Genomic DNA, 26,825 nt, shown 5'->3' on the forward strand with positions numbered 1-26,825 from the left:
TCAGACTGATACTGTCAATAAATTAAGATTTCCTTTGAATACTTCCTTGTAAATGGTCATGGTTTTAGCCCTTCAGCTACTTTAACAAGTTGTGGAAGGTTTTTTTGAACAGTCTGTTGTGTAAGATGTCCAGATTAATATACCTGAGTTCTCAGGAGCATTGCTTTGATGATGGATATTTGATGGGTGCCTGAGATGTTTGTACTGGAGAACTTACCCAGTTGTCTTGTGCAGGGGCACAAAAACACCATCTGAAAAACTGGTGGGTCTCAAATTGTAGCAGGTTTAACTTATCTGGTTTCCAAGTCATACAGAAGAATGGCAATGGCTGTTGCACAGTACAATTTTGTATAGTTATTTTTTATTATTATTATTATTATTATTATTATTATTAAATTTTGTATCTCCATTATTCTGTATGTGCTGCTGAATATTCCAGATGCTGTCCTGGTGTCTTCCTGCTTTTCAGAACTTAGTTGTGAGACAATTTGCTTTCAGTTTGTCTACAGATCTCAGTTACTGCTTACTTAAAAACAAACGAAAAGCTAGTATATAAATAATTATATGTTTTTCTTCCACTTATATTAACTATTGTTCTACCTGTATTTTCCTGTGAGAATGAGAAATTCATCTTCATGCTCAAGTAGGGGTGCTTTTTGTGGGTTTGATGAAAACACTGAAGCAAGAGTTGAGAGTAGATTAAGCAAAGTAGACTACTTGAAGTATTAGCAGTTATGATCTAATCACTGCAAGTAGGGGGTAGAGGTGATAGATGCTATTTGCTAGGCAAAGTGTGTGTTGGAGACAAAAGAAATTTTTTCATTTCTAGTAGGTAGAACATTAAACTATTAATATGAATTGGGAGGGGGGGGGGGTGTTTTTAATAAAAGGAAAGAGAGAACTTTTCTGAAGCACCACGATTACCAGATTTTTCCACATTTGGATATGAGAGGAGATGAGTATTCCCAAAGGGCAAAGTTGTTTAAGCTGGTAACCCAGCCAAAAGAGAATGGGAGAAGCTCCTTGAAGGGATGTTTGTTCAGTACTTAAGTATTGCTGACCACCATGCTTGCTGACAGCGTACGTTAACATGCTCTCTGGGAGGAGATGTCTTGGATAAAGATGTTATGAAAATAAATGTGTAATGGAAGGTATATGTGTGTATGGGAAATTGTCTATACGGTAACAGGACTGTTATTGTACACCAGCTACTATAAAGAGTACTTAGTCTTAGTATCATGTGCCAGTAGGATGGCCAAGACCTGGGAGAAGTTCCTGCTATTCCATAGGAAGCTGATGAAATGGGAAGTGCAAATCCACAGCAAAACAAAGCTGTTGGCATGGGGATGTATAGACAGACTCAGGGCTGCACACGGGAAGGCTCCAAAGAAAGGGAGTGGGGAACACAGCTGAGGGCCAGAGACACAGGGCTACTGCCAGGTCCTGGGTTACAGCACAGAACTCAGATTTCCTGGGCTAACCATGCAGCAAGAGCAGCTGAAAAACTGATGGGAAAGATGTGTGAAGGGTTTGTTGTTTTTTGTTTGCATCAGCTTATTTATGTCTCATGTTACTATGTAAAGGCCAAGGGCAAGGTTGAGTCCCATTGCATGGTCAGCATGTGAGGAGGGGGCAAAAGGGCATGTCCGTATACACTTTACAGTTCTGATTCCTTCTCTAGTTCGTGCTTCCGATAGGTGTAATGGAGGAAGTACCACCAGTAATTAAAAGAAAAAATTGATGCTTTTTAATCTGTGAAGAGCTGGAGCTCTCCTAATGTCTCCTTTTGGGTATTGCTGGCACTTAGCTAATAATAACAAATACCCACCTCCTTTTGGTAGGAGAAACTGCTGCCAGTCCTTTCAATCCAGGAGAGGTCTGGCAGCGCAGGGGGAGCTGATTGCCCAGTCCCGAGGATCCAAACCCTGCTGCAGATGAAGGAGGGAGCACATCTGCTTAGACACAGAGGATGCTGTGCTTCAAATACTTTTAAAGGTCTCCACTGCAAAAAATGTTTTGCTAGCAGAGAAGAAAAAAAGGACTTAAATTGTGAACCATGTTTTCAGAAGTGGTAAAAGCCAATATAACCTTCCTGAATAATTTGCTTGTAGTTGGAGTGTCTGTGACTGTCCTTTGCCCCCTGCCTGGTTCAGGTGTCTGAGAATTCTGGCCACTTCTTGAATCCTGCCTTTCTGTGAGGGGTAGCCCCTCGAGCTTGCTGCCCTTCCCAGCATCGCTCCTCCTGGTGCCTGAAGAGCCGGGTGCCCCTGTAAGAGGCGGCTTCAGGTCGCTGTTAGCGGCAGTCAGAGGCCCCCTTGCTTTGTTGTGTGCTGGGAGCCACCAAGCTGGTGACGCTCCCCAGACATCTGCTTCTGTCCCTAATACAGCCGGGCCTTATGTCATCCTCGTACTGAGCCTTTTAACCCCTGCCCCCAGGAGGGGGGAGTCCCGGGGCAGCAGCGGCGGTTCAGGTTGGAGCGTCCCCGGGCTGAGCCGGCGGGCGGAGGCCGGGCTGGGCGCCGGGACCCGCTGACCTCGCGGAGGGCTCCGCGGGGGCGGGCAGGGCAGGCGGCCGGGCACCAAAATAGGAGCCGCCGCTCCGGCCTCGCCGCCTCCCGCGGGCTGCGGCTCTTCCAAAGATGGTCACGGGGCCGCCGCGGGCCTGGGAGCGCTCCCTGCCGCGGCCGCGCTCCGCCCGGGCGTAAGTACCGCGCCGGGGAGGCCGAGGGGCGCGGGGCGGGCCGGGAGCCGGCGGGCGCGGCGCGGACAAAGGCGCGGGGCGGCCGGAGCGGCCAGGCTGCCGGTGTGCCCGCGGGTCCGGCCATGGCAGCGGCCGCGCAGGAGGAGTACGCGTTCCTCTACCGGGACTCCGCTCACCCCGCCGGGTTCCTAGAGGCGTTCCGGGAGTTTTACCTGGACGGGCTGTTCACCGATATCACCCTGCAGTGCGCCTCGGGGGTCATCTTCCACTGCCACAGAGCCGCCTTAGCGGCGTGCAGCAATTATTTTAAAGCCATGTTCACAGCGGATATGAAAGAGAAATCGAAAAGCCAGATCAGACTTCCCGGGCTCAGCCATGCTGTGCTGGAAGCCCTCGTGAATTACGCATACACATCACAGATCCAGATAACAAAGAGGAATGTCCAAAGCCTGCTCCAGGCGGCAGACCTTCTCCAGTTTGTGTCAGTGAAGAAAGCCTGTGAGCAGTTCCTGGTGAGGCACCTAGATACTGACAACTGCATAGGGATGCACTCCTTTGCTGAATATCATGATTGTTCAGAGCTAGAAAAAGAGTCCAGGAGGATATTGTTATGGCAGTTTGAAGAAGTGTGGAAGCAGGAAGAGTTTCTGGACATTGGCAAGGAGAAGCTCTCTTTTATTCTCGCCAGAGAGAATCTCAATGTTTGGAAAGAAGAGGCAGCCATCGAAGCTGTTGTTAAGTGGGTTGCACACAACACAGAGGAAAGAATTGAAGACATCTATGAACTGCTCAGCTGCATTAAAGTGGACTTGGATAACATGTATTTGAGGTCAGCTTTAAGCCTACAAAAAAAAACCCGACTTAATGACAATAAGATAAGATCACTCATATACAGCGCTCTGAACCCCAGTCCCAAAGGTCTTTCCAGAAGACCCACAGCAGCCATGTATGTGATTGGAGGATATTATTGGCACCCCTTATCAGAAGTGCATGTTTGGGATCCTTTAACCAACACATGGGTCCAGGGAACAGAGATGCCGGATCACACCAGAGAGAGCTATGGGGTCACTAGCTTGGGACCAGACATATACGTGACAGGAGGTTATAGAACAGAGAGCATCGAAGCCCTTGACACCGTGTGGATATATAACAGTGAGAGAGATGAATGGACAGAAGGCTGCCCCATGCTCGATGCGAGGTATTACCACTGCGTGGTGACCTTGAATGGCTGCATCTATGCGTTGGGTGGTTACCGAAAGGGAGCTCCAGTGCAAGAAGCTGAGTTCTATGATCCTTTAAAAAAGAAATGGCTTCCTATTGCAAACATGATCAAAGGTAGGTAAGCTTTTGTATGGCGTTCTCCTCAGGTGTCCGTCCTTTCACATTTGCCACTTTTTAGTGCCATGGACATGTTTGGGGTTTGATCCAAGCTCTAGCGATGGCCATGGGGGTCTCCTGTTAGTGCTGGTGGGCTTTGGTTCACGTCTTTACCAGCCAAACAGTTGCAAACATCCAAACGCTGTGCTGGGCTGTGCCACAGAACACTAGAGTGGAAAAGAAGTGGTAGTTTCAGTTTAATTTTGCCTTCTTTCAGGAGTAAAATTTCTGTTCAAATTAGAAAGAAATTGGAAAAATACCTGGGATTAGAGTCCTTTCAGTGGATGGTCAAAGAGCAAGTTCCAATGAAAGGATTGTATTATTTTAATATAAGACCAGATTACTAAGATTGTCTATGCATTAATTTGTAAAGGTGTCATCTTAATTTAAAACTTCTTGCATGCAGTTTCCTCATATTTCAGCATATCATATGTTTAATATTTAGTGTGAGGATAATGAAAAGCACTAATACCTGTTTCTAGCAGCCAAAATAATGATCTGTAAAAAATGTATGGATTCGTATCACAGCCTAACTAAAGGGTATTATTTTGTTATAAAGTTAATACACAATTATACATTTTATTATACATTTTTATAAATCAATGCAATTATTCACAATTATAAAATTTTACTGTAAGTTGATGCAGTGTTGTGTTTTTCTACATACATGAGAGGCTTTGGAGGTATCTGTAACAGGAACAAACACTTCTCATACTCCTACAGCTTTCTTCATCGTTCGTATATTTTCCACAAACATTGCTACTATTGTATTTTTATTTCTTTTTATTTCCTTTTTTAAAAATAGAAATCCTATGCTAATACTGTGAGCAATTCAACGTTCTGTGCAGTTGTTTTGTCCCGTTTTCTGTGTGAAACTTGTTAGATGCTTAAAAAACCCACACTAATTTCCTAATTTTGGTTCAGTTTATCTTGCCAGATCCCTTGTTTTATTTTGTTTTGTTCTCCTCAAGCAAAATTAACATGACTCTGTTCTGTTTGTGTCCTTGGTTATACAATAGCATAATTAGCAATAGTGTGAGAAAGACTAAAGTTTCAGAAAAGATACCCCGAGACACTGAATGATCTCAATTCTCATCATCTTTGCCCTTGCCATATAAGTGACTTTAAAAGACCTTTATAAGAAAGTAATTCCCTGTTCCAAAACCAATGTGACAATATGTCTTCAATTACTACATAAAAAAATTGTGAAATATTGCATGGCTGTATTAGATGCAATATGTATCAGTTACTGTGGTTTTATTTATTGCTGTTGACTCACCCTCATAAAATAAGGTGTCTTGACAAGTTTATTTAATTTCACGGTCAGTTAAATACTTGCAAGCGTAATTTCACCCTAAAATATTAATTAACAAGTCATTTGACATGTGATTATGGATGCAAGTGACTGTGGTTATTGTGTGTAGTCTAAAGGTGTGTTGTGACTTTCACACTGTGTACAGGTGTTGGAAATGCCACCGCCTGTGTCCTGCACGAAGTCATCTATGTAACCGGAGGTCACTATGGGTACAGGGGAAGCTGCACCTACGATAAAATCCAGAGATACCATTCGGGTAGCAATGAGTGGAGTATAGTCACCACAAGTCCGCATCCAGGTAAACAATAATTTCTGTAATGAGCGTAGAGCTTGATTTGATTATTCGTATGTGGGAGTCTTTAAGCCCAGTTCAGAGTTTCTGGTATGTTCCTAATAAAAAGAGCAATTCCTTTAGGGCAGCAAGGGCCAGAGTGGGGTCATCTCCCAGTTCCACACTCTGAGAGGGCAAGGGGAGACCCTCTTCAAGCATCTGTTCTATACAAATCACTATACAAATGTTGAACTAAGGAATGGCTACATTCTGTTTAATAATATAGTAAACTAACTTTTAATAAAATCTATCCATAGGCATTTCACAAAAATAATTTATATTATTTTTAAGAGAGTTTTCTCTATGTTCTACACTTGTTAACAGTAAGTCTTTAAAGCAATTCTCACTAAGTACTGATGACCATGAGCCAGCACTGTGCCCTTGTGGCCAGGAAGGCCAATGGCATCCTGGGGTGTATTAGAAGGCGGGTGGTTAGTAGGTCAAGAGAGGTTCTCCTCCCCATCTACTCTGCCCTCGTGAGACCACATCTGGAATATTGTGTCCAGTTCTGGGCCCCTCAGTTCTGGAAGGACAGGGAACTGCTGGAGAGAGTCCAGCGTAGGGCAACAAAGATGATTAAGGGAGTGGAGCATCTCCCTTATGAGGAAAGGCTGAGGGAGCTGGGGCTCTTTAGCTTGGAGGAGACTGAGCAGTGACCTTATTAATGTTTACAAATATATGAAGGGTGAGTGTCACAAGGATGGAGCCAGGCTCTTCTCGGTGACAACCAATGATAGGACAAGGGGTAATGGGTTCAAACTGGAACACGAAAGGTTCCACTTAAATTTGAGAAGAAGCTTCTTCAGGGTGAGGGTGACAGAACACTGGAATAGGCTGCCCATGGGGGTTGTGGAGTCTCCTTCTCTGGAGACATTCAAAACCCGCCTGGACACATTCCTGTGTGGCCTCATCTGGGTGTTCCTGCTCCGGCAGGGGGATTGGACTGGATGATCTTTTGAGGTCCCTTCCAATCCCTAACATTCTGTGATTCTGTGATGCTTGTGTCTTCTGTAATGCCTTGAGCTTTGTTTCACCAAGTGTAGCAGAAAATCCGGAGATGTCTCCTAAGCTCAGTGGAGAAACTCGGCCACCCTCAGTGGTGCCAAATGTTTGTCACATAGTTGCAGCTTACGTTGATGTTATCATGCTGAGTTGAACTGTGTTCCTTTCTTCCTGAAGAATACGGATTGTGTTCAATTACGTTACAAAACAAGATCTATTTTGTGGGTGGACAGACCACGATCACGGACTGCTATGACCCCGAGCAAAATGAGTGGAAGCAGATGGCTCACATGATGGAGAGAAGGATGGAATGTGGCGCGGTGGTTATGAACGGCTGCATCTATGTAACGGGAGGGTATTCCTATTCAAAAGGAACGTATCTGCAGAGTATTGAGAAATACAACCCTGAACAGAATAAATGGGAAGCAGTAGGTAATCTTCCAAGCGCTATGCGGTCACATGGCTGTGTCTGTGTGTATAATGTGTAAACATTTAATTTTCATTTTGCTGTTACAGAGAACAGCAGATGCAGTATTCATAATAGTACTGATTACCTCATGAATGAGATGTCTAATACAATCTCTTAGCACACATCATTAAAAACTAGGTATAATTTGTCTTTATTTTGAACAATTCAGGAATATGAATGTGGTAACAAGATTTAAAATGACTGTCTTATAATACTTTGTGCAGCTATATAGGAACCACTGTGAAAAACAGATCTGTTTTCATTAATCACTGGGTGGAACCATGATCTGGTGCTAAGGTGAGTAAAGCCAATCAAAATCCTCTGCATTTCTATGGTCTGCTGGATTTAAGATGAAATCTTTGATGCTCTGAAGTTAGCTATAGAGATGGTGCATTGCCACAAGCTAAGCTTGTTGTACCTTTAGAGCAATTTCACTTGGATAACTAGGCCATCACACCCAGAAATCATGGGCGGTTCTACGATGCCTCTAATTCTGCCTTCAGGTGCCAGAGCGGAGGAGAGCACAGGCTCTGAGGGAAAAAGTGCCACACAGCAGCCCCAGAGCACAAGCCGGAAGTGAGCGCTAGTTTGCCAGAAGGAGAACAGTGCTCTGCAGCACAAGCCAGGGCCCACGAGAAACAAAAATGACTCTGCCTGGCTTTACAATGGGCTCTTTGGCCGATGCACAGGTATTGGTGATTTTTTTTCAGAGGAGAGCCTTAACATGGTAACTGTTTTTTGAAATAAAATTTAAGAAGTGTGTCTTTGTGGAATGGAATGAGAGAGACTGGGAAGTTGCTAACATCCCTCCAATATACAAACATCTCTATTTTGTTTAACACCATTTTGTCTTTTCTAAAAGTGCTAAACTGTGACTTGAGCAAAGGTGACAACTGGAGAAACTTACCAGAATATGTTATGCATGGAGAAATTGAATGCTGACTGGTCCACTGGATTTATTTATTATTTCTCTCATAATGTAATATGAGATCTTCAAATTCTGTCAATAAAGCAGCTTGAGATGGGCAGGAAGGGAGTAAGTTTGTCACCTCTTCACTGGGAGACTGCAGCAGGCGGCTCCCAGCGCAGCGTGGCAGTGCCAGCGCTGGCAGAGCAGAACCCATATGCGGTATTGAAATAGCGGATGTTTTGAGCCTGCCATCCCCAGCCTTCTCATCACCAGCCCTAGTTCTGCATCCTGCCACGTAGGTAGCAATAGAAATGCATTTGATTGGATCAGTACTGCAGTGACTTCTTAGGATTTGTTTTCTCCTTGTAGCTTGTATAGACAGTGTAACATGGGGCTTCTCGTGAGCTGGGTTCCCTGAGGGAGCAAGGGGAAAACTATTGTTTTTCTGTGCATGTGTCAGCTCCCCTGTAATGCTGGACTCACTTCTCTGGGTTCAGTTATGTTCTACAGAGAGGTATAGGCCTTTAAAATGGATACTTTTTTTCAGGTTTAATGAAAATCAGTAAGAGGGTAGAGGGGGAAAAAAGAGGGACTGAAGGAAGCGCGTGAGTTGTGTGGAAGGTACGTGGTGGCAAAGCCTCCCCAGTGCTGAGGAGGTGGCTGTGAAGAGCGTTTCTGCTCCTGCCTTTGCTGCCCCTCGGCTGGTCCTGCTTCAGCTGCTGTGGGGCTGCCGGCTCTGATAGTGATGATCCAAATAAATAAATGCCTTGAGGAGCGGAGAGGCTCTTTTAGCCCAGATCAGTTCCCCAATCCAGCTCATAAAATGACAGCAGAAACAGCTGTCACACATGGGCATGGGAGGGAGGGACAACAGGGCTGCTGCAGCATGTGGTGGAAACTGCCTACACCAGCACCACTGCCTAAAATGAAATTTGGGCTTTATTGGATTTATCACACCTGATATCACACCAAGCAGGTAAGCCCTGAGTTTATGATTGTTCTTGTTCATAAGCATTTTCAACATTTTTTTTCCTTTCATATTTTTATGTTATTTCTCACCTGCATTTGACTGCTGGTAGCAGGTGGCCGTCAACTCTGAGCTTTGATGTGAAGTTGTGTGCTGTATATATAGTTCTTGTTTTGATGTCTTTGTGTGTCACCTTACTATGGCAGAGGCCCATGTGTGCGTAGGTTCAGTGTTTTGCTTTGTTATCCATCCCACTGAGAGCTATTTAAGGATCCAGTGTAATTTGTTTAAAGACTAAACTGTGAAGAGGTGTGGGGAGTTGAACTCTGATGCTGTTTGAAAGGTGCAGGCTGGGCAAGCGGGCAAAGGAAAAAAAGTGAATTTGTTTCTACTGAAAATCTCCACAGCGGAGAACTGTTCAGAGGCAGGTGGAGATTTAAAGGACAGTATTGCAAAAGCATGAAGGTGATCTTTGTATTGAACGAAACTGTGGTGAAGTCAACACATATATGTAATTATTCAGTGCAAAATATGTGCCTGTGGAGCTTCATGTTTGTTGAAACACATGAGCATAGAACAGCAGCTTCTGTCTGGCCCTAAGGTTCCTTCTGGCCTGTGTTCTGTCACAACTGTAAGTCAGTGAAAATACGTCAGAATGAGGTAGGGACTAACGAAGCGTCCCCCTGTCTGTTGCTTCTAAACCAGCTGCTTCACTTGGGTGAAGGTCAGCGCTGCACCAGGGCTGGAGCACTGAAACCCAGAGCCCCCTTTTCCCTCTGGGCAGCCTGCAGGTGAGGAAGTTGTTGCTGCTTGGCCCCGTTGCAAAGTAAAAAAAAGCCTTTAGTTCTCACATGCTTAGAGAGGACTTGCTGATCTGGCACAAGCAGAAGTCAGTAACATTGCTGACTGGGGCTTCAGATAAATCCTGATTTGTTAGAGATTTTTGAATGCCTTGAGTGGAGTGTAGCAGTTCAGACTTGTTAAATTTTAACTGGTGCTATTTTTTACAGTAACCGGTAATGCCCTTTTAAATTCGCTCGTGTCTGTAGTGCATCCCAAGAAGGTGTGTAGCGATGGGGTGTTGAGAACCGCAGGGGTCTGAGTTCAGTGGAGGAGCAGGGCTCTGGCTCCAGGTCAGTGACTCGTGTGTCCCATGGAGGTGGAAAGCTCAGAGCTGGGGACCTGCCAGCCATCTGCGTGAGACATTTTTAATAACACCAGTTGAGCACTAAATTATTGTGCTATCGGATTTGTATTATGTTAAACACTGTTCTGCTGTTTCACTTGTAAGCTAGAAAATGAACATACAGAAGTTGAATCAATTGTTAAGTCAGGACTATTTATTTTTACTTGTGTGATCCCCTTGTTTGTAGCGCTATGGATGTCTACAGCACATCTATAGTACCTCGGTGAATGTTTGTAATATTTAATAAATGTACAAATAGCATCACTGTACCAATACAGCCGTTTGTTACTTCTGTTAACTGCAGACACGTGTGGCCAGACCCCCCGCCCCGGCCAGGTGCTGCGCGTTTCCCGTTCGCCGGTGTCCGTTCCCCGAAACGTTCCGGGCGCAGGGGCACTCCTGGCCACGCCGAGGAGCGGTGGCGGGGCGGCGGGGGGAGCAGCCGGGCGGCGAGGGGAGCGCAGCACCCGTGGGGCAGGGCTGGAGCGCGGCCGCAGCAGCACACGGCAGGCCCTGGGAACGCTGCGGTTCCCGCCCCGGAAGCGGCGCCCACGTGACGGGGCGGGCGGGGGCCGCAGGGGCTGCTGGACCGCGCGCCGCCGACTGCGGCCTTTAAAGCGGCGGAGCGGGGCCGCGTGCGAGGGGGAGCCGGTGCTGCTGCAGGTTGGTGTCCGGGTGGCTGCGCTGGGGGTTGGCGCCGCTCGGGCGCGTTCCGCCAGGCCGTGCCGGGGCTGCTGGCGGGCCGGTTGGGAGGAGCCCCTGGGGCGGGGTAGCACGTGTTGCGGCGCGGGGCCCGGCCGTGCCCGGCGGAGCTCGTGTTGGCCCGTGCTCGGCCCGCAGCGCTGCGGGGCGGGCGGAGCCGCCGCGGTTCCCGCCGGCAGCGCTTCCTGTGGGGTTGGGAGCGCCGGGGGCTCGGCGGCAGCACGGGTGGCGGCAGCGCGGCCCCGCAGCGGGACCCGGGCGGGCTGAGGGCGGTGCTGGGGCCGCGGGCGGCGCGGGAACTGCGGGGTATGCGGCGGCGCGTGCTGCCGCTGTGCGGGTGTAGAAGTGTCTGGGAACGAACCGATGGGCTCCGAGCACGGGCGTGGGGTTCAGGAGCCGACATCGCTGTCATTTACGTGCTGCTTGTAAGAAATTCCTGCTTATATTGCACCGATTCTACCCCAAAACTGACTGTGCCAATACCATTGTGATGGTGAGTGGTGGCTGTTAAAACTTACCTGAAACAAAGAGCTGTATTTTGATACAAGAACCTGGTCAGAAGGCTCAGGTCTCTCACACACGGGTTCCTGAGTTCCATCAATAACAGTTCCATCTTACTTTATTGGGGAATTGTTTTTTTTTAAAACTCGTTCCCTCTCTCTATTACAGTAATGGTAAAAGCAGTCAGCCTGCAACTAGATTTTATCCAGACCATAAATCTATAGATTACTGGTAACATTAAAATCCACCTGAGGGTTCTTCTGGGATCTCACTAGCATGGTGTGGGATGATATTGCTGTAGGTAAAGGGCTTGACTATCATTTTCCATTTGTAGTTTAAATCTCATGTCTACTTACATTATTTTGTTTTCATTTTGAGTAGTACTGATACAGGCTGTTCGCACACAGAAGGAACAGCTCAGTGTGGTTTAGTAAGAAAGCACTTAGAATAAACTCTTAGGTAGGATTTTGCAGACTTCAGACTGTGGCTGTTCTTCAGCGTTGCCAGCTTTTTATTAGTCTTCATTGCTGCACAGCGGCTGAAAACTATTGATCTGGAAGTTGGATCCAGAAGCCAGGCTTGTGCCAAATGACTGAGCTAAAGGGCCTGAAGTGAGCATGTGCAGCAAGACCAGAATTTCTCTTAAATTAGAAGGCTGCTTCTGCTTTATTCTAAATAGGTTAGAGCGTGATCAGTGTCTGAACTGAATTCCACGTGTGGCAAGCTTGACTCTTTCTTAGCCTTGCCTTCAGTAAGTTGTTACTTGCAGCTGAACGGGTGCTTTTTAGAAAAACTTTTCCAGGTGTAAGACTTAATCTGAAGGACTTGTCCCAAGTCTTGTGTTGTTTTGCACTTTTGTACAGTTTGGTTTTTATCTTGAAAATACTGCTACAGAAATAGGCTTTGTTTTTCATCTCTTCTTAGCAGTGGAGCTGAGCCTTATTATGTGGAAAGCGAGTTACTGGTTCTGGGTATTCTGGTACCCAGGGTGGGAGACTGGTGCACTGAGAACTGGGGATGTGCAAGAAAGAGTATTCAAGGATCTAACAAGGCTGAAGGAGTTCAGGTGGCAGAGGCTGGGTCAAGACAAAAGCATATGTTCTTTCATTATGCTTCACAGCACTAGTAACTTATCTTGGCATTTCTTAAGGCTTCTTGGATGTGCAACACTAAAACGAAGGCTGTCCTGCATGTTTCAGACTGGTGTGATTTTCTTTTTTGGTGAGGCTAGAAAAGCCAGGCCACCCTGGACAGATTGAGGGGTGGATCTCTCTAAATGACAACACCAAAGCAAAGTCAACAGCTTTATGAATGGCTTTTCTTGTAACTACACCATCTCAGACATGCAGCCTCTGCCTAATCCTCACCTCGTTAACTGGGGTAGAACTGCTGGTGATTTCACAGAATCACAGAATGTAGGGATTGGAAGGGACCTCAAAAGATCATCTAGTCCAATCCCCCTGCCCCAAGTTGTTAAAAAAAACCCTTGAATTTAAGGGAAAACGTGCTCCAGGAGATCCATGTGCTGTTCAGTAAGACAGGTTAAAAGAGCAAAGACTGCTGAAGGAGCAAGCAGGGAAGCTGGTCTGTGTTTCACGCTACAGAGGAGCACAGAGCACTTGCCCCCACCTGGCTCTTTGACAGTGTATTGGGGTCTCTGTCCAGCTCAATCTGTATTTCAGTGTGTACCAACACACTGTCTGTGTTCTAGAGCTCCAGAACACATTGTTAATGCATTTCTCAAAATACATAACTTAAAGCCAAATTATTTTTTTTCCTCACAACATGCAAGAGGGCAGAATTTTTCATACCTCTTAGTTGTTGTGGTTTAACCCCAGCTAGCAATTCAAAACTGTGATAAGTCACTTGCTCATTTCCCCTTGCCTCCAAATAGGAGACAGAATCAAAAGGGAAGGGAGAAACTCATGGATTGAGATAAAAACAGTTTAATAAAATAACAAAATAATATAATAGACTACTACTAGCTATATATATATATATATAATGGAAATAGAATATAAAATAAAAGATACTCAATGCAATTGCTCATTAACTCCATCCACACTATGCAGCCACTCCCTGGAAGAGAGAGAGAGAGCATCCTGGTCCTGAACAGCCAGTCCTGGGGGAAGAGGGAAAAAGGCAGAAAGGCCCAGAGGCCACTGCAGAATGGCAGGATGGGAAAAGGATGAACTGAAATAAACTCCTGAATGAAACTCAACTGAAACGGAGCAGAACTGAAATGTCCCTCTCTCTAGCTGGAAAACCTGTCTCTCCTTAAACATGAAGCATGATGCTAATGGTGTGGAATGTTCTCATTGATGAGCCTGGATGTCAGTCAAGGTCTGTCCCATCTCTTCCCCCTTCCCAGCTGCCTCACACCTGCAGACAGAGAGCCTTGAAAGGCCTTGGTCTCCCTGACAATAACTAAGATAACAGTAAGTTCTTACATTCTCTTTGTTTCAGCTCGAAACCTCCAGAAAGTTACTTGGAGAAAAACATTAATTCTGTCCTGGGGTGTTATTCTCAAACTAAATACAAACAACAACTGTGCTGGCTACAACAAAGAAAAGTTTCTAACTGCATGAAGAAAATTAACTCACTTTCAGTAGCACCACCATATTAGTAAATTAATATGTAGTCTTAAATGTTAATTGAGCTGTACTGTGAAAAGCACTCCTAAGAAAATGCTTCATTTAAATATGTGGCATACTGCTTAAAAAAATCTGCACCTGGAGAAGACTTTACAATGTGATTTAAATTGCCAAACTAAGGTTCGAGAATACGAAGATTCACCCAGCTGCCATTCAGTATTGTTGTTTGACTCTGAGGATATTGTTTGATGTCAAACCCAACCCACTACAACTGCTTGCTCCCACAGAAAGGTTTTTCTGATTTTCTTTTTTATTCTCTTCCCTGCCCTAACAGTTCTATCACTAGTGTCTTCTACAAGCTGATTCAAGTCAGTGATGAATTTATCTAGCAGAACTATTTTTTCATTCCTGCAGTAGGGATTAACTTTGTTTGATCAGATGTGACACCCAAAGAGTGTGGTCAGTTAGTTCATGCAGTAGAAAAAGCTGAGACTACTCCATAGACTGCCATTAAAATACACCAAATTAGGTATAATGTGAAATGGAACACTGGCTTCTCACAAGTCAGGTTGGGGACAACATCACAGGGGAGCGTTATGATAGTGCCAGCACCTGAATGGGGTGGTGAACTGAGGCAGCCTCCTGCAGTCAGAGTGCCTCATGTGAGACATCACTAAAGCAACTGCAACTGTGAGCTGGTGTGCAATGGCCTGGATTTTTGTGAAGTGCTTTGCAGACAAATGGATATCACCCCTGAGCATAGCTGTCGACTAACACTCACTGAAATCAAGCTTTAAGGAGTGTTACAGTGTTACGTACAGGTGGCAGTCCAGTAGTGGAGACCAGGATGCAAATGTTAAGGCTGCTAGTGCCTAGATTAAAAAGAACTACAAGCGAGTCAGAGAATGCACCCTGGCATTGACATCAGGAAGAGGAGGCAATAAGAGTACTGCAGACTGCAGGCTGAAAGAGGAATGGTGAACTAAACTACTAAAATAAGAAGGTGGGGCTGCTGTGTGGCTGTGCTGATGAACATAATTTCCTGTGATAAGGGAGACTCGGGATTTCTCCATACTTCGACCTTGTCAGTCATCTTGATGCTCTGAAAGATGTTCCTGTCCTGTCAGCAGCAGAAGAGCAGAATGTGTGTGCTTAAACCTCCCAATAAACCATGCAAGACATGAGTGCAAACCCATTTTGAGTAGTCTTAGTCATCACTGCTTTGTGACCTGGGGTAACTGAGGGCTATGAAACTGCTTCATCTTCTGCAGCTGGATTTAACAAGTGTGATAGTGGCCAAAGGGAGAAATCTGTACTTCATAGTTCAAAACTGAATTCAAACTGATTCTGACAGTTTTATAAAGCTGCATTTTTCCTCAGGGATTACTCTTCACACTCTATCCTTATCTTAAGAGCAACTAGAGAGATGTTTTCTGATGTGAATTAACTTTCTGGCCAGTAGCTACTTTCTTATCAACCTTCTAGTGCATGCAGTGGTTGTATCTGATGTATGAGGATTATATGCTTAATGGCAGTTAAGGTAACAAGTTACTTTCAAGTTAAAACAAGTTACTTTCAAGTTAATACCTCTTATCAAAGATGCTTGATTCAGTATTCAGGCAGAAATGCGTTGAAGACAAGTTTGTAAAGTTTAGGATGCATTAGTAAATGCAGATATTTTCATTCCATCCTCCAGGAAGTTCCTTGAACTTTCCAAGATTATTAGGAGGCAGAAGTTTCAGGAATAGTTTCTAATAATACCTATGTAAGAATATTAAACAAGTTTTGTTATTGATGCTTTGATGAGTGGTTGGATTTGACTTAAAGAGCAAACGTTGGCTCTCAGGTTTACTGCTGTTAGGTACCAACTGAGAATCTATGCCTAGAAAAGGTAAATAATAAATAATGCTGTAAAGTGCCAGCATTTTTTTTTTCACTTATCTTGAATGCAGAATGTCAAATGCTGCCTTACCAACCAAAGTATTTTGCTTTTATTCCCCTCCCCCTTGTTTCATGGTTTCCTCTTGGAGTTCTGCAGTCATGTTTAAAATGGCTCACAAGCATAAATATATGGCTAAAACCTCGGCTGTTATCTTGTTTAGATGAGGGTGCTGTAAAATGCAACACTACATAAATGTAAGTCTGTGGAAAGTACTATTCAATACTTAATGCATTTGCTCTATATTCTTTTGAACAGAGCTGGTTAAAATGGCTGCAAATGGAGAGAGTGAAAACATGTCTATTTTGGAAAACAAAATCTGTCAGCAAATTGAGGTAAGTTCGATTTATAGTTTGGGATCTGGACTGGGATGTAGTTTTGGAGGCATTCATTGTTAAGGACTTGGCTAATAGAAGTTAACTTAATTGGGAATTAGACCTGAGTCTTCAAAAAATGTCTGTCACAGGTCTATGACAGGTATTTAGTACTTTAAGTTAATTCATAATTGTAGTCTAAGTTGGAAGTTATACTTCTCTGGAGTTGCCTGTTAAGACCACCATTTAAAAACACAAAAGGTTTAACTTGGTAGTGTTTTAGGTGCTAGGGCAAGTAAATGTATCATTGAACAATTTATTCTGTGTTCACTGGGGTTATTCTATCAATGCAAATAGGAAAATGCATTTAAATTCTATATGACTTAATTGGAGAGGGGGGGAATCCTCCTACTGGGGAATCTGTGCTGATCAAAACATTGACAGATTGCATAACTTGCTATTACAATTTACCGCTCTGTAATTTATTGCTACAAATTACAACTAAACTTACATGCCTACTTTAGATTAACTGTTTCTCAGTCTAGAGGCTTGAAAGGTAACCCTACAATGGAAAACTGAGCACATCACTTAAAATGACATCTGGAAAAATAGTTTTCCTGAAGGACACAAATACAGCTGTGTGTGAATACCCATTAACATATGGCACTGTAGTCATTATTTGTAGGGAGAAAAAAGAACAGAGATTGAGGAAAAAGAGTCTACAAAGCTAGACTTGTGGTAATGTGATTTTGAGGTATACTAGAGGCAGAGATATTGTTATAAAACCTGCATTGGCTTTTTAAAGCACAATTATGTCGGTGGAAAGGGTTCAACTTACCCTATGCCTTCAAGTATTTGACCCTGGTTAGATTATTGCTAGTAAGCAAAAGAATCTGATTAACTTGTCTATCTTGTACTGACTGACTGAACTGGACAATTTGTCAGCTACGTGACACTCTGCTCTTCCCACTCTGGACAGGATCAAAATAAGAACACAGTAAATTAAAAAAAAAAAAATATTTTAATGTTACAGTATTTTCTTGAATGAGACCTAGAAACTCTAGTCTATGTGTAGGATTTCTCAATGTGGAAGATACAATATTATTGCTTATACATCCCTCAAATAAGGACTAAAACCTGAATGTGTTGGTGACAAATTTGACTCTGCAGAGCTTGATCAGGTTGATGAGTAATTTATGTTAACAGAACAAGCTTCCTGCTTTTCCTGAACAAAACTGCAGTCCTTTGCCTCATTAGTCCCATTGCAAGAAGCACTCTTTTTATAGAGCTTACGTGTGGCAGCTAGCTTTTCCAAAAATACCACATTAAAGCAGGCAATAATAATTTCAGAATTTCTAATTGTTCAGATTCGTTAATTTGATATGTCTCAATGCACTGCAGTAAGTTGTCAGATGAAAATTAGTTTTTAAGACCAAACATTTGAAGACAAATCTCTCCCCCCCCCCCTTTTTTTTTTTTTTGCAGTACTATTTTGGCAATCACAATCTACCAAGAGACAAGTTCCTAAAGGAACAGATCAAATTAGATGATGGCTGGGTGCCTTTGGAAGTAATGATCAAATTCAACAGGTAAAAACAAAGTACAACTAATCTGGATGGAAGGGTGATTTTTAGCTGCTTATTTGGGTCCAAATGTCCCTGGTCTGTATGTGCAGCTCCTACTGCTGTTTTAACATTTGGGTTCAGCTTTTCCTGTATATTTGTAATAACCTGTGTCTGCTTACTCAATAGGTTAAGTCGCCTTTCAAAAGATTTTAGTGTTATTGTAGAAGCATTAAGAAAATCCAAGACTGGTTTAATGGAAATAAATGAAGACAAAACTAAAATCAGAAGATCTCCAAACAAACCCCTTCCTGAATTAAATGACCAGTATAAGGCTGCAATTAAAAACAGATCTGTGTATGTTGTAAGTAAACCTCTTCCTTTGCTCTGTGCTGTCCTGCATGACTTCGACTGAAAACCATCTAAATGAAGCTCAAATTAACTTGTACTAGATGGCTTTCAATTTCTGACAAGGTTATAATTTCTGACTAGGTGTCAGTTTGTTGCATATAATTGAAGCTTGTTGATATTTTGCAGAAAGGTTTTCCACTAGATGCAACTCTCGATGACATCAAAGAATGGCTTGAAGATAAAGGTCCAGTTGAAAACATTCAAATGAGAAGAACATTGCAGAGAACGTTTAAGGTAGTAGCTCTTGCAGTGAACAGTTAGACCTGGGGCAGGGATCCCTACAAACAACATTCTGTTCAATTACTCCAGCACTGAATGTCTCTTACCATTTAACAGGGCTCAATATTTGCAGTTTTTGACAGTGTTGAATCTGCTAAGAAGTTCACAGAGATCCCAAACCAAAAGTACAAAGACACAGAGCTGATAGTACTTTTCAAGTAAGTGCACTTAACTGAGGTATGAACTCATAATGGTCAAGGGTGGATTCAGACGAGAATCTAGCTTGACTGGAGAAGCGTGCGTTTCTACACTGTTGTACAGGTATTGGTTGCTGTACCTTTTGGAGGCTAGCAGCTCAACTCCCAGTGATAATCTCAACTGTTTCTTGGCTACTGCTGTCATATGAAGTAATTGTAATGGAATACTTTAAGTGGTATTAACTGAGCTTGTTATCTATTGAAGGGAGGAGTACTGTACAAAGAAAAATGAAGAAAGAAGACAAAACAAAGTAGAAGCTAAAGCAAGAGCTAAACAGTAAGTCATCAACTGAAGTACCTGGTTTGGCTCACCTGACTGCACTTGAACCAACTGTTAATTAATTTAAATTTTCTACAGGGAAAAAGAAGAAAAACAGAAACAAGCAGCAGATGCTGAAATGGTATGGGTTTCTTAAATCTCTACACTGAAAAGTATGCAATGTTTGCTTTTGTATAGATTTTCAGCCCACACATAACAAACGTGCTCCTGCACCTACATTTTGTAAAGCTAACATGGGATATTTGAAGTTTGAAATTCTGTAATATAGAGCACATTCTAGAAAGCCAGTTCAGCTTTTCCAACTAAACTACAGTAAGGCTTTGTTATGTCATGGTATTCATTCTTATTTTAAAGGGACTAATTTTGTTTAAAGGATCATATCCTGAATTTAAATTATTAGGCATGTTTGCCTGTGCAGAACTGATCCTAAATGCGCCACTGAGATGATCCTTGTTCCAGAAAGGATTTAATCAGTATTACATAGATTTTTGACCTGAGATGTCAGCCTTCAGAAAATTGATTTGTAGAATTTAAAGACTGTAAGTCTCTTACAGGAAAGGAGTACTAAGTTGCACATAAATACATCACAGTAAGCAAAGAAAATTAGAAGAAAAAAAAAGAATAAAGGAGGGGGGACACACTAGGCAAGACTTAGACATCAGCATCAATAAGCTATGTAGAAAGAATGCTTGGGTTACTGATGGTGCAAAGTGGGGGGGTGACTTCAACTGCTTATTTATCACTGTCATGTTTTAATAGTCTCAGGATCAGGGGGAAAAAAAAAGAATATTCAAGCTTGACTCTTTGACAAAAATGTGGGGTTTTTAAATTTTGTTTAGAAGTCTCTGGAAGAAAAGATGGGATGTCTTCTGAAGTTTTCTGGTGACCTAGATGATCAAACATGCAGAGAAGATCTCCATGAAGTATTTTCTGGTCACGGAGAAATCAAATGGATACACTTTGTTAGAGGTGCAAAGGAGGTCAGTAGGATCTTAAACATTGAGTTAAGATCTCTGTAGTAAAGTCTGAAACTGAATTATTAAATGCTTGTTCTCTTTATAATCAAGTAATAAATTATTTGACTTGTGGAATCACAGAATATTTAGATAATTAAATTATTCTCTTAAATTCTTTCAAAAGAATGGATAAAGGTTCCAGCCTTCTCAGTTGATAAGTTCAACAGAGACTGTTTATTAGGACAGTCTGAGGGCTTTGTTTCAGTCTAGACATATTCTACATCATGCAAAATTAATGAACTTGCTGAGGTACCTAGCAGGATATGTTGTTCATCATTCTAGCTGAATGTTTGTGCAGTAAGATTCAAATGCAAATGCCGCTCTTCTTTTTAAGGGAATTATCCTATTTAAGAGTACTGCAAAAGAAGCTCTGGAAAAAGCCAAAGAAGCGCATAACGGAAATTTACAGCTTCGAAACAAGGATGTTACATGGGAAGTGCTAGAAGGAGATGCAGAGAAAGAAGCTCTGAAAAAAATACTGGAAGATCAGCAAGAACTGCTGAAACAGAAAACAAAAGGTCCTTCTTTTATTGGTTTAAGCCTTTATAATGTCCTAGAAGTGGCACTGTGTGAAAGTAACTATAAAGAATGAAGACATGATAAACACTAACTGTAAAGCATTCTTTTGAGCTTGACAGTCAAAAGATAGATGATACAAAGTTCCTGACATCTTATATCCCCACAGGACGCAAAATTAAAGGAAAAGGAAGAGGGGGAAAGATACCTCAAGGTGCACACAAAGGAAAAGTAGAGTTTCAGGGCAAGAAAATAAAGTTTGAAGAAGAAGAAGGTGGTGAAGATGATACTAAAACAGGTATGTCATTCTGTGCACTGGATGCAGCTTCTTTAGTACACGGAGCTGCTTTCTGGAAAAGTACCCGTGTTTCCTAGAAGTGTTTCAGATTTGCCCCTACATTGTAGTATTTCTGTCCTCTTTGTCAGTATCAGTAAAGTAACTTTTTAAGGGTCTTGTGCTTGATTCCTTCCAGAAATCTCCAAAAAGCATATTAAAATAATTACTAGATAGGTGAGACCGTCCTGCAGGGCTGGTCAAAGCATTCTGCGTTGAAAGATGGTAGTTGTTGGCAACATTACAGAACAGTACAGACTTAGTCTCTGGTGTGGTCAATTTTTTTTTTCCTCAAGGATCTGAGAAGACATAGTGGTTTTTATATATATATATATATATATATATATATATATACACACATATATATATATATATATACACATACACATGTGTGTATATATATATATATATATATACACATACACATGTGTGTATATATATATATATATATATACACATACACATGTATATATTTTGCTTATTCTGTGTATTTAGCTTGGAGAAGATGAGGAACTAAGCTTCTGTTCATTAGTTATGGCACCTGCTTAAACAAAACCCAGTAAAACCTACTCCTCTTAAATTGTATCCCTTCATCTTCTTACCTGCTTTCCTGCTGTGAAGTTATACAGGGAGGAAGCTCTTCAAAGTTGGTGTTTTAGAACATATAAAAGCTTTTAAGTCACCGTAATAAGTAAACGCTCTAGCATAGCAGTGGCTGTGGATAAACTAGGACTGATCCTTGAACTTACATGGTAGGAAGGTTTTTTTTCAGAAAATTGCAGGTAATACTGCAATGCTCTCCTTTACCATAAATGACTACATATTCAATCTTGCAGAACCAGCAAGTCCCAAGAAGAGACCACTAGAGGAGATGGAAAAAGAAGAACCTGCACCAAAACAACTGAAAACAGAAAACGGAGATGGAAATCAGTAATACTAAAATATTAAAAAATAAAATAATTCTTTTTATTGTTCCATTTACAATAGGTTTTAAAGACATGCCTCAGTTCAGGAGTTTCTTGGCAGAAAATCTAATGAAATCCACTTCAATGTCAACCTACAATGAGAGGAAAGCTTCATTTCTTTTAGGTTACAGCTTTTTGTTGTTGGTGTTCAAGCAGCATGCTTACTCTTAACATACCACCCTGCGAAACTCTTTTATATTTATAGTTCTGTTTATACTGTCAGATCTCTCAACTTTTCTGGCACCTCATTCAAATGTAAAAGGTTTTGGACATTACTGTAATCTTGCAGTTATGTTAAATAGCAGCTGCCAATAAATTCAGAACATAAAATGCTTACTACTGAAGCCTGGATGTTAATATGGTATAAAGCTGTAACTGTGAAGCAGCAAATCTGAAGGACATATTTCCATCATTTAAGTTCAAGTCACCAAGAAAACAGGTACAGCTGAATAAAACTTCTAGTCTTTGCTACTCAGCATTCCTAACCATCTTCAAATCTTGCTCAGTCTACTTCCCCTATGGTAATGGGATAAATATCTTCTAGGCCAGCATTTAGCACCCAGGAAACTTGCCCATGGGCTTAAGCTTCAATACTCCAGCATCCTGACTAGATTTTCTATTGTGAGATGAAGTGCACAACTTCCTCCTACCCCCTGCAACATGGTTCTGTGAGGGATTTCAATGGCTGTAGCTAGTTATAGGACAGAGCATGTAACACTGAAATAATGCTACAGCCATGAAATCCTAGTTCCTCTTGCCTTCATCACTTCATTCCGTTTAAGTTCCATTTGCAGATAGGATCAAGCAAATAACTATTAAAAGTTGTGTCAAGGATACTGCCCTTAGATCAGAGGTATCAAACTCATTTTCACCAGGGGCCACATCAGCCTAACAGACTGTATGTACAGTCCTAAAATTACATTCAGCCCTTTGAGGCTGATGTGGCCCCCGGTGGAAATGAGTTTGATACCCCTGCCTTGGATTTTCACGCCTAGTTGCAGTGCTGGCTTTAGTCTTTGTGTACAACTTTGACTTACATTACAATTATTCTTTTCCCTGTTCAATTACAAAATGTAGTAACAGCAATGGAACTTGATGCCATCATAGTGAAATTCTATCAGGTGCTGTGAGCATTCCTCATCCAGTACATATGGCCATCAAACTTAAATTTTCTTAAGTACAATTTATTTACCTGCCCAGTACAAGACAGAGCATTTTCTCCATTAATGTTAGGTCTTATACTTACTGATTTCTTCTTATGGAACTTGTATGATGCTGGTAGGTCATATCTAAGTTCTGTGAACAGTACAAAGAACACTTGTTACGCTAGAGTTATGATTGGTCAATTGACTTACACCCTACACCCATGTTCTCCTGTTGCCCCGCTCTGCTGCCCCTGACTGGATAAACTGTTTGGACCTCTGGACTAGATTATTACTGAACATTTAAGCCAACCGCGTAACACAGTAAGTGGATAGCAGAAATGCAGTTCCGTGCCTCAAGTTGTATGACTCTATAAAGCATCCAGCTGGTGACACGGAAGAACTGGGAAGACGCTTGAACAACTCTCAGAAAAATATTAAGGTGACTGTAAGGACAGGGTGCTTTTTTTGTGTGTGAGAACTGACCTGCACTTTGGTTTCATTAAACAGCAACAATCTCCTTTTGAAACAAGATGACAGCCAACTTCTGCTTGAAGACAGAATATAGTCCAGGAAGAAATAAAGTTCTAATTCTGGACAGAATATGTATTCCCCAGAGCCTTAGTAAGTGCCTGCTTGTGTTCTAGCCAGGTAGCAAGGTAATAAAAAAAATGCTGCTTACAAGAAGACCTATGTTATTTTCAGTGTTAAATCACACTTAAATGTACCTCATGCTGTTAAGACTGGCTAGTAGTGTTACAGGTATTAGCCCCCCAACAAAATGTTGGGTGGCTTTTTTTTTTTTGCCTTTAACAACAAATTAATCTTACCTGCTATGACTTCCATCTTCACTTCCCATTCATCTGCTTTCTTTTGAATGTGCTACAATATTAAACAGATACAGGTAAATTTAAAAGCTCTTTCTTACGCTGTCGCATAAACATCTCCGCTCCTGTATTTAAGAAGTCTCCTGTGCTTTTGTTTTTCAAGGTGAAGCATCTGATCATTTATCTTGATGTATGTGAGATCAGTTATTTGACAGGATTAGTAGTTAGTTGAAATGAGTTTCATTCCCATAAAGGTGTGAACAAATCAGTGAAGATATCTAGACAACGTAATTAAATGCCATCTATTTAATTGCCTCATTAATGCTCACCCTACTAAAATGAAGGACTTACCTGACGTGTTGAAGTTTTGTGAAGGGAATATACAGCTGTTTTTGCCATTTGTAAAGCAGTTTTCAGAAAAATCATATCCATTCCTAAAAGAATGTTGAAATTCTTAGAATTGTTAAATGCAAGCTTGAACTAGAGGATTTAAAGATCTGCTTCATACTTCAATTTTTCTGGAGTAAGATATTTGAGAAACAGCACTGAACACATGAAGGTACATAAAGTACTTCTAAAACTTATCCAATTGCTTTTAGTAAAAGAGAAAAATGATAGGGATATGAAATAGCTAGTAATGGTTATTTCAAACCCAGCAATTGTTATTTACAATGTTGAAGTTGATAATCTGTACTTGACAAACTGATTCCAGATCCACAAAATTCTAGGTAATTACAGTAGGTAATTGTAATTAAAAAGGGAGATGTTTCATTAAAAGTGTTTCCCTTGCTGTTTCATTCCTATTTATTTCTGACTTCCAGAATTACCAACCTTTATTGTGCTTTGTACCAAATGGTGGGTTCATAATAACAGTGTCAAAAGTCTCTGACATGCTGTTAGATATAGAGCAGACATCGCACAGAACCATGTTGATGTTGGTGAGCTCAAAGTCTTCAATATTGCTATTAAATATTTCCAGCGCATCTGCATCTATGTCAAACCCCACACAAAATCTATTAAAAAAAAAAAGTGCCGCACATTAGGCTGTTGCAAAATAAAATGGTGTTTAAATTCTGTAGTAAAGTTTTGAAAGAGATCTGTGTACACAACTTGTAACAGGCATATGCTATTACTTCAGTGCTAATAAAAATGCCCTTTCTCAAAGTTTGTGAAGGAAGTTTTACACGTTCATTTAGTACTTCAGGGGAAAGCAAACATTGTCACCTCCAAATTCATGGCAACTGTCCATCTCCTTCCACTATTTGAATGGTTATTGACTGTCTAACCATATGAAATAACCTTATTATGTACCAGATTAGATATTTAATAAGATTAGTTCAGCATTACTATGTCCTAATCTTATTTTCTACTCTTCTATACCAGAAAAAAAAACAACCAGAACTTAGTATTAAATACTTACCCTGCTCCTAACATTGCACTTCCAATGCTGAGCATGCCACAACCACATCCTAAATCTGCAACTGTTTTGTTTTCAATGTCATCAAAAGTATTGTGAATTGTATAAAGCATACATGCTGAGAAAAAACAAACAAACAAACAAACCAAAAATGCCACAGGTCAATAATATCAATTATGCATCTGATTAATGACGAAACCTACTTCTGTCTTCAGAAAGCTCTGAGCTAAAGGTTTCTTGTCAAGCAAAATTAAGCTGATGTTCTCACTGTCTGTTCTTCTTTTTCATGTATATGTGAGAAGAAGTTAAAAACATTTTGGCAAGTACTAGAACTGCAGATCTTTGGTGGAGAGATTACACATAGAGCTGTGAGTATCTGAGGAAAAATGTATGTGGGAGAAAACCAGATGTAAAATATTGAAAAAAAAATAATTAAGGTATGATGAGTGTCTGTATGTACACTTTTTACTGGTTTTTGTATGCTGTTCAATAAGTCCATTTCAGCTTTCTGATTTACAGATTAAGACATTTAAATCAGATTACCTTATTTTTAGATTATACATTAACAGCATACTTCTAATGAAAATAAGTTAACAGGTCATTTAAAAATAAGTAATTACATTCCTGCTGGATACAATTTCTCTACTACTTTTAGTGTAAAGCCTTCACAGAAGATAATACAATAGAAATATTTTTTTTGTTAAGTGCTAATGAAGAAGCAGTAGAAGAGACAGCAGTGCTGCAGGGAACCTGTACCTGCGATGTGCGGGCTCGTTGGATACTGCTCAAGGAGCAGTTTGGGACTCTCAAAAGTATCAACTTGCTGAAGACAGCTTTCCAGTTCTTTAAGCTTTATTTTCTTCATGTTTATCGCTTAACTAAGGAAAATAATGTGTAATCAGCTCCAATAATATAAATAAGCCACAGATAATATTTAATTATTTTACACTTTAAATCCCACCGCATTCAGCACCCTCGGGCTTTCGGGCCCAGCTGACGCCGCACGGATGTTTCCCCACCCACCGCCGGTAACCGACTCCCAGGCCAGGCGCCGACGAGGCCCCGCACCCGCCTCGGCCAAGGGTTCCGCTCCTACCGACGGACCCCGCAAAGCAGGAACCGAGTCCCGGAGACCTCCGCTAGTCGCTCGCCCGCCGGGGACCCTCTCCGCGGCCCGCACACCCCCACACCGGTGGCGCCGCCTCCACTCACCGCAGCCCCGGCGGGCCGGGCCCAGGGACCCCGCACTTCCGCCGCGCCGCCCGGCCCCTCGCAGAGAGCCGGCCCCGCGCCGCGCCGCGCCGCGCCGCGCCGCCCAGTGACGCGGGACGGCGAGTGCCGCACGAGCTGCCGGGCGCCGCCCCTCGGCGGGGTAACTGGTACCCGCAGGCGTGCAACGCAGCTGAGCTCTCCCGGCTTTAATTAAGGAGTGTTCGCTTTGCCTATCGCGTGTTATAAACGCGATACATTTAATTACAGCCTTACGTGTTACAACCGTTACGTGCTCGTGAGAGCCAGGTCTGTCCTCCAGCGCTCTCCACAGGGCTCAAACCACTGAGCTCCGCCTGGCC

At 42.3% G+C, this 26,825-nt stretch overlaps 3 protein-coding genes across 13 annotated transcripts; 2 read left to right on the top strand and 1 right to left on the bottom strand.

The window, feature by feature from the left end:
* Positions 1–2,678: 2,678 nt before the first annotated feature.
* On the top strand, positions 2,679–7,884 carry KLHL23 (kelch like family member 23). 2 transcript variants are annotated; one of them, XM_071811044.1, is made up of 4 exons: positions 2,679–4,036; positions 5,539–5,691; positions 6,904–7,158; positions 7,420–7,884. In XM_071811044.1, the coding sequence occupies exons 1-4, from the start codon at positions 2,824–2,826 to the stop codon at positions 7,425–7,427; spliced, it is 1,629 nt and encodes a 542-aa protein (XP_071667145.1). In that variant the 5' UTR covers positions 2,679–2,823; the 3' UTR covers positions 7,428–7,884. The 2 variants fall into 2 exon arrangements, with proteins under 2 accessions (XP_071667145.1, XP_065697534.1); XM_065841462.2 differs by having other exon boundaries at positions 6,904–7,884.
* A 2,905-nt stretch (positions 7,885–10,789) lies between these two features.
* Positions 10,790–22,204, top strand: SSB (small RNA binding exonuclease protection factor La). Of its 3 annotated transcripts, none has more exons than XM_071811046.1 (13): positions 10,822–10,921; positions 13,534–13,899; positions 16,253–16,329; positions 17,794–17,897; positions 18,060–18,234; positions 18,408–18,515; positions 18,618–18,718; positions 18,963–19,034; positions 19,116–19,158; positions 19,877–20,017; positions 20,388–20,571; positions 20,739–20,867; positions 21,740–22,204. In XM_071811046.1, the coding sequence occupies exons 3-13, from the start codon at positions 16,264–16,266 to the stop codon at positions 21,835–21,837; spliced, it is 1,221 nt and encodes a 406-aa protein (XP_071667147.1). In that variant the 5' UTR covers positions 10,822–10,921; positions 13,534–13,899; positions 16,253–16,263; the 3' UTR covers positions 21,838–22,204. The 3 variants fall into 3 exon arrangements, with proteins under 3 accessions (XP_065697035.1, XP_071667147.1, XP_071667146.1); XM_071811045.1 differs by having other exon boundaries at positions 13,534–13,804; XM_065840963.2 differs by lacking the exon at positions 13,534–13,899 and having other exon boundaries at positions 10,790–10,921.
* Positions 21,848–26,825, bottom strand: METTL5 (methyltransferase 5, N6-adenosine). Of its 8 annotated transcripts, none has more exons than XM_065840972.2 (8): positions 26,740–26,825; positions 26,011–26,132; positions 25,258–25,372; positions 24,669–24,850; positions 24,189–24,271; positions 23,841–23,892; positions 23,115–23,164; positions 21,848–21,960 (listed from the first exon to the last, which is right to left on the bottom strand). In XM_065840972.2, exons 2-8 carry the CDS (start codon positions 26,117–26,119, stop codon positions 21,907–21,909), a joined length of 645 nt encoding a protein of 214 aa, XP_065697044.1. In that variant the 5' UTR covers positions 26,120–26,132; positions 26,740–26,825; the 3' UTR covers positions 21,848–21,906. The 8 variants fall into 8 exon arrangements, with proteins under 8 accessions (XP_065697044.1, XP_065697042.1, XP_065697043.1 ...); XM_065840970.2 differs by lacking the exon at positions 26,740–26,825 and adding an exon at positions 26,467–26,537; XM_065840971.2 differs by lacking the exon at positions 26,740–26,825 and adding an exon at positions 26,359–26,466.

The sequence above is a fragment of the Patagioenas fasciata genome, chromosome 7 (genome assembly GCF_037038585.1).
Source record: "Patagioenas fasciata isolate bPatFas1 chromosome 7, bPatFas1.hap1, whole genome shotgun sequence".
Classification (NCBI taxonomy): domain Eukaryota; kingdom Metazoa; phylum Chordata; class Aves; order Columbiformes; family Columbidae; genus Patagioenas; species Patagioenas fasciata.

What these genes read in the sequence shown, in the direction of transcription:
- METTL5 (XM_065840972.2), bottom strand. Translation starts at nt 26,119, where the DNA reads ATGAAGAAAATAAAGCTTAAAGAACTGGAAAGCTGTCTTCAGCAAGTT. An exon ending in ACAAAACTTCAACACGTCAG is followed by an intron (nt 23,893 to 24,188) that starts GTAAGTCCTTCA and finishes TTAATATTGTAG; the next exon opens with CACATTCAAAAGAAAGCAGA. An exon ending in AGTTCCATAAGAAGAAATCA is followed by an intron (nt 21,961 to 23,114) that starts GTAAGTATAAGA and finishes CTCTCATTGTAG; the next exon opens with GTTGACATTGAAGTGGATTT.
- KLHL23 (XM_065841462.2), top strand. Translation starts at nt 2,824, where the DNA reads ATGGCAGCGGCCGCGCAGGAGGAGTACGCGTTCCTCTACCGGGACTCC. An exon ending in TATTGCAAACATGATCAAAG is followed by an intron (nt 4,037 to 5,538) that starts GTAGGTAAGCTT and finishes CACTGTGTACAG; the next exon opens with GTGTTGGAAATGCCACCGCC. An exon ending in CACCACAAGTCCGCATCCAG is followed by an intron (nt 5,692 to 6,903) that starts GTAAACAATAAT and finishes TTCTTCCTGAAG; the next exon opens with AATACGGATTGTGTTCAATT.
- SSB (XM_071811045.1), top strand. Translation starts at nt 13,771, where the DNA reads ATGTTCTCATTGATGAGCCTGGATGTCAGTCAAG. An exon ending in AAAACAGATCTGTGTATGTT is followed by an intron (nt 18,235 to 18,407) that starts GTAAGTAAACCT and finishes GATATTTTGCAG; the next exon opens with AAAGGTTTTCCACTAGATGC. An exon ending in TGAAGATGATACTAAAACAG is followed by an intron (nt 20,868 to 21,739) that starts GTATGTCATTCT and finishes TCAATCTTGCAG; the next exon opens with AACCAGCAAGTCCCAAGAAG.